General features: G+C 45.9%; 1 protein-coding gene across 1 annotated transcript; it reads right to left on the reverse strand.

The window, feature by feature from the left end:
- Positions 1 to 2,924: 2,924 nt before the first annotated feature.
- Positions 2,925 to 3,404, reverse strand: PPTG_03544 (hypothetical protein; the record flags this gene model as incomplete). Its single annotated transcript, XM_008896221.1, has 1 exon — positions 2,925 to 3,404. The coding sequence occupies one exon, from the start codon at positions 3,402 to 3,404 to the stop codon at positions 2,925 to 2,927; it is 480 nt and encodes a 159-aa protein (XP_008894469.1).
- Between the last annotated feature and the right edge of the window lie 3,051 nt (positions 3,405 to 6,455).

Here is a 6,455-nt window from a genome sequence, read left to right on the forward strand (position 1 = left end):
CCCCTCCACTGATTTTTGTAGAGTACCTTGAACTCTTTCGACTTGGTGGCTGCCTCGCTCTTATTCTTCATGAAGTACGCCGCGACATACCTCGAATAGTCGTCAAGGAACGTCAGCACGTAGTTGGCATCACACTTCGAATGCTTTCTCATAAGTCCCATGACGTCCGTGGTGACAACGTTCAACACACTTGTTGCCTTCACCATCGACCGTGATGGGAACGCTAGCACCGTCTGCCTCCCAATCATACATCTACCCCACAAAGTGCCGCTCCATCCTTCATCGGCGAGATACCGGTCATGGAACGCTATGCCTTGTTGGAATGTCCCATGCGACCGTACCAAAGCACCCTTTTGCTTCCAGCCCCGATGTACTACACGAATCGTGATTTCTCCTTTTTTTTCAACAGCTTGCAACCGTCTTGCCTGAGGCAATAGCGCATCAGGCGTTCCCAATCACACATGAGGAGCGTTGGAACTCCACGCGCAAGCCACGCTCCACGACCTTTCCCACTGACTGCAACCGTCTGTCGAGCCCAGGAATGCAAAGTACACTGACCATTTGTGCGTTCGGATCCGTCAGCTGGACCGTTCTCGTTCATTTGACGCAATTTCTTGCTGTCTGGGAACGTCACATCGATGAAAAATGTCCAGTCCTTTGTACTCTACCAAGCCCTTTATGTGAGACGCCACGTGCGACGTCGTACTACTGTCAATCAGCCACCCGGCCGACCGTTCTTCACCCACTGCAAACGCTGTATCGTCCTTACTACCACCGTTCCCTAATTATATTAAGTACCGTTTGAAACGTTTGGCGGGACCCCGGTATCGGCTTTAGAAACCAGGTATCATGGTAAAGTTGATTTAAGATTAGTATGGAATGAAGCATGTCTTGAAGTAACTATTATTTCTGTTTGTTTGTGAGTTGAAGGACTGCAAGATAGAAGGCTGGTTACTGCGTGGCTTCGCTGAAGTGCTTGTCTTCTTTTTCATCTTATTCTTGTTGTTGCTACTGTTGGTGTCAATGGACATGACCTTGAGTATAAGGCTGTCCGTTCTATGGGTCATTATTAGGTTTGGGACATAATCGAAATATCTTTTTTCTGGTATTTAGCGAAAATTTGTTGTAGCAACCACAATCTTCGCTCTACAGCACCGATGAAAAGACAGGAGACGAGGCCCGTAGCACGATGTAGTGGCGACCCTGGTAAGAAACAGCGAAAAAAAACTTATTGACACACATATATTTGCAAGCTAAAACGTCTGAAAAGAAAGTATTCGTGCCATCAGTTCTCTGTCGCAGATCGCCTTCAGAGTACTGTTGGTCTTGACTTTTGTCATGCACCACGAAACGACAGCGCTATACGACCAGTGTGGATTGTGACGTTGGCCGTGCAAGCTGAAGAAATGCAGGGCTGTCGACTTGAGGCCGAACTGTTCGTGAAATGAGCCATGAGTTGATCCATCCACACACTCGTCACGCAGTAGCCAATCTTCCACCTTGGGAGCCGTAGGTAGTGCCTGAGGATGCAGTGACGATGGAAAATTTCTCTCCAGTCCGTAAAAAAGTTTCCGAGTCGGAAAGCAATCGAACTAGCGCTGGAGTCGATAGAACTGTAGTGGCGTAAGGCAGTACGTAGGTACAATAGGATCCACACTCACATTTGGTGCAGCACTAACTTAAGCCCACCATGTACTTGTCCTCTTTCTGTCACGCTCTAGGAGTAGCTCCATGCAGCCTCCGCCTCTTGGGAATTCCGCCAAGTGGTGATATCTGCCGATAGCAGCCGAAAAACGGTTGGTGCCTCGAGATACCAGGTCCAAAGGTCATGACCAGGTCATGCTTTTCGTTTTTACTTACCAATACAAGATTGGTATGAGAAATGAGATGCTATCTTTGGTTAAATTTTTCGCCGGTCCTTAACTCTTTGACGTTCCTCAACTGGTCATTTCCCTTATTAAATTCAGACATGCATGAATAATTATTGGCTTTCAAATTTCATAATAAATTGTATCAGTATTTGGCGGTAATTTATACAAATGGAATGCCGCGACAGAAACAGTAGCATGATCCCGCTGTATAGGAGGCATCGGACTGTCCTGAGCGTTTATACTTGAGTCAATAGGGGTGCATCATATTGTTGGCTTGGTTACGCAATGCATTCTGGAGAATCTGCAAAGATTACCGAACCTAAATTTACAAGTTACAAAATGAAAATGTGGTTGTTTACAGTAAGGAATTGCAGACAGCTCGAAAACCGCAGTCATCTAGCGCAGTTCAGCGAATTGCAGCACAAAATGGGTGCTGCTTGTTCATCTGTTTGCACTGGTAAATGCTGTCTTACCGGTGGATAGATAAGTCAGGCGTGATCTACTCTGCTTTGTGGACGCCTAAACTTCATATCCCTGTGCTTCTGCTCCATGGCTACATGTCTGAGGAGGAGGGAGAGCGTGGTAACCTACACAGATACTTAGGAACTCGTTTCGAAGTGCTGCTGTGTTGCTGGCGTAAGCGCCATGCATGCAGAATTGTTCGCCAGAACCAGTAGGGCAGGCTATAGTCATACTGGCGAGTACTGCTGGTTTACTGTTAGTTTATCATTCGATAATCGCGATCACAATCCGTGTATACTTAAGATTGAAACTACATGTATACCACTCTTGCCAAACTCCCTGAATGCAAACCAGAGCGGACACTACATTTTGTACATTATAAAGTGGTATATGCTGGAGTGAACCCATTAGAGATGACTTTTTGATCATTATTAATAATCCAAATACAAAAATATTGAAGGAATCGATTGGTAACTACTTAGTCATTGTCATTAAAGTGAGACGCTAGTCAGCTCGTACGTAAAAGATGGCCAACGCCATAAGGTATCACCCAACACGATGCTGGCAAATTTTGGACGGCAAAAGTCACAACTACAAATTATTCGCTGCTTCAGGCACCCTCTTTATCGACCTTTCATGACGTAACATCTCTTTCACTTTCCGCAATACGTCGAGCTGGTTTTCACGACGTAACTCGCCCGCTGCTGTTTTGGGATCCACCTTGGCATTGATGTGCATATTACCGTAAATATTGAGTAAGGCTTTAGCTTTGGCTTTGTCGCTGTAGGCACCAGCAATTAGCTTAGTAAACGTATCCTCCTCAACCTTCTGCTGCTTCTCCGTGAGTTTTTTGGCTCGAGTTGCAGCCAATTCGACATTCTTCGGCAGCTTCTCCGTCAGTTTCGAGGCAAATTGAGCGACGTTCTTCGCCACGTTTTCATGGTTCACAAAACCCACAGAACGAAGACGGCGACCCTCGCTTCCAACGTTGTTGTCGAGCTCGACATTTTCGGGGCTGCCGAAGCTTGCGCAATACACCAGCAGGAGCGCTGTAACGATGCTGATGCGCATGGTAATTGTACGGCTGGTTTGGTTTAAAGAGTATAATTCGAGTGTTCCTCCACCAGAGTTTGACGCTGCGCAGATTGGGAAGTGGACAAGCAGTTTCACTACCTGTATCTATGCATCAGAGCGTAACTCCACTGATGTCCGCATCAGCTGTGGAGCGCCAACAGTACCGGATTCCATGCAATTCCTGCAATCGTGCAACCAGCGTAATTACCGATAGCATCAAATCTCACAAAATAGCCAATGAACAATATTCTGTGCAAACATGTCCATGCTATGACATTAAGATTAGCCAATGAAACACTGCTAATACCTAATCCTCAGCACACTTTTTACGCATGTAAATTCTTTCAGATTCACTATCGTTGCAGGAAATGCATGGAATCCGGTACAATACTGCTAATACTATCTGTAGTGATTAGTGAGCACATGGCAAGGATGCAATCAAATCCGCAAACTGGCTTTCTAGAAGCTCACATTGACCATTCAGCCGATGCATGGTAAACGACCTACTACATAATGCGAGCCTGTAGAGACAATTAGTGCGCATGCGTCTCCGTTTTCGCTTTCTACCATGCTCTTCCAGTCACAACACTTTGTTACATGTTCGCATCAGTACCGATTACTATCTGGTGTTATGTCAAATCCTATACCTATGGCACTTCGAAGTACGAAATATGTGGTTACGTGGTGTTACCCACCCCCTTTTTCATCCCATTTGCATGATCATTCTGGCTACATGAATTGTGAGGTTCTGGGTTACTGAGTAGAACTTCTACTCAGTAACCGCGCAATTTGGGAGGGCACGCGTTGCTGCTCCAGACGGGTATTCCTTAATAAGTGTTTAGGGGCCTCTATTAAAGGCCTAATAAGGGCTGGTATTGTACACAGCACCAAATTGAAAACACAACGACGCTTCTCCCTTCTCCATTATGATAATGTCGTGTAGTTTGGAGAATGATTAGCCTTGTCCGTAATGTCGTTAGTCATTTCTACAGCACCCGCCCATGGCTCGCTGGAAACTACGCGCCCACCCTACCGACCTTGGCTACAGACCCGTTCGTAATTAATCGGACAAATACTCAAGAACTGTCTTTTCACGAATGGAAGTAGTTGCTGCTCAGCAATTTACGGCTTTTGGCATTCGATATATAGGGAATTTGTATGTGGCTGATTCGTTGAATTTGCTCTTTACCTAACCTGTCTTTCTGTCCGTCCGTCCTGCACCCTCTCTTACCGGTTGCACCCCTCTTTTAGCCTTCTCTTCATCAATCTGAACACTGAAAACTCACCTGCGCTATTGCATCACTATCCTGACTGCGTGACGCAAGCGAGTGTCAAGTTAAACGCAATCTTATTGGCTACACAGTAAATACGTTTTCGGAAGAAATCGTACCTAAGCGCGAGAACCTGCGACACTGACTGTAATCGGTAGCACGATTAAGACCGATTTGATCCTACTGATTGGACGAAAGACAAACATTTCTTCCAGGAGCCAAACATACCGATAGGGTGAAAACTCTCTGCGCATTTGCATGACCTAAAATAGAACTACCATTTGCTATACGAAAGCTGTCATGTGTACTGAAAATCTGGCACGGTAATTTTCTTTGTTTGTAAGCATGCAAGCTCTACTCCAAGCTTGCCTGATCTACGATTGAAAGACTCGCGCGGTCCCTGGGACAAACTATAGCTGCACCTGGACACATGTGCTCTTTGCATCAGGCAACATATTGACCATGCATACGTGCTGTATAAAGGTGTATATTTACAATAATGTTCTTAACAGGCAAATTATATATATATATATTTCTCATTACGACATGCTTTCCACAGGGGAGACTTCAGAACTGCATGTGAATTATAATGTGTGCGGGGCACGGTGATATTTTGTGCAGTAAGTATGTTTGATTATGTGTTAGTGCAATTTTTAATTACTACTGAGTAATGTTGCCTGCTCCTCTCTCTCAGCTGACACAGAGAGAGTACATACAGTGTATGCAATGACAGCCTCTGTGGTCGGAGCTAGGTTCTCTCGTTGCGTGTACTAGGGATACAATATAAACAGGGCTAGACCGAACCAACTTCTCGATTTACTCACAGCTTTATTATTACGTGTCAAAATACTGGAAAAAGAAAAAAAGCAAGTTTTTTTTGTAAAATAACGCGGCCGGAGCCTGGATTCTTTGAGGTGGTTGTCAGGGCAGCAATAGTAAAAACAGTTAAGTAGTAGTCACGGAGAGTGTACGTTAGTAGTATATACTGGAACAGAACACCGGCAATTTTTTTTCCTTCCCGTAATTTACCACCGAGAGTAGGTTTAAAGCTTCCTGAACGTCAACCTTCGAGAACAGCGGCAACACCGCTAAATGGTGTCTGGTGCGAACGAGGTTTCCTCCACATGTCCAAGCACCGGAAATACCAACACTGGGATTACAAGCAAAAGGAAGTTTCCGCACTGTCTCGTCATTGGTTAAAAGTCTGACACGCCTTTGTCCCGCTTCAGTACGATCCAAAATTCTCCCATGGTGACGCTTACGTGAGCGATCGTTGGTGTAGCTGGAAGTGCTTTCCCTGTGGATATTGATGCGAACAAGCTGGCAGGCCACTGTGGAGCAGCTTGCTCTCAGCAGATTCCAGACTTGGCTACACGGCCGTTGTCCGTTGCTGACGGACAACAAGAAGTTAACGGAAGCACAGCGGTTAGATAGCGAAAGGTCGCACAACCGCTGGCCATGCATGTAGGAGAAAGCTAATACACTATCCAATTCGCCTTCAACAGCCCAAGAGACCACAAAGTATACTTTGGTTGCGAGCAGTTAAAATTCGATAGTCTACTGCAAGCAACGATGTCGCGCTTTCGCATGGAGAGTGACGGTGACGCAGTGATGACGGTGCCCCAGCCGATATTCGAAGTCGTGCTGCCTCCAAAGCTGGAGGGATGGGACCAAGCGTCGCTGATCAAGTGGCGGCGAGCGCGAACGCAGTACGAGGAGACAATAAGGGAGCGGTGCCAATGGTCAGGAGAAGAGTACTCAAGGGTGCTGCGTGGAA

Source organism: Phytophthora parasitica (assembly GCF_000247585.1).
Source record: "Phytophthora parasitica INRA-310 unplaced genomic scaffold supercont2.4, whole genome shotgun sequence".
Taxonomy (NCBI): Eukaryota; Oomycota; class Peronosporomycetes; order Peronosporales; family Peronosporaceae; genus Phytophthora; species Phytophthora nicotianae.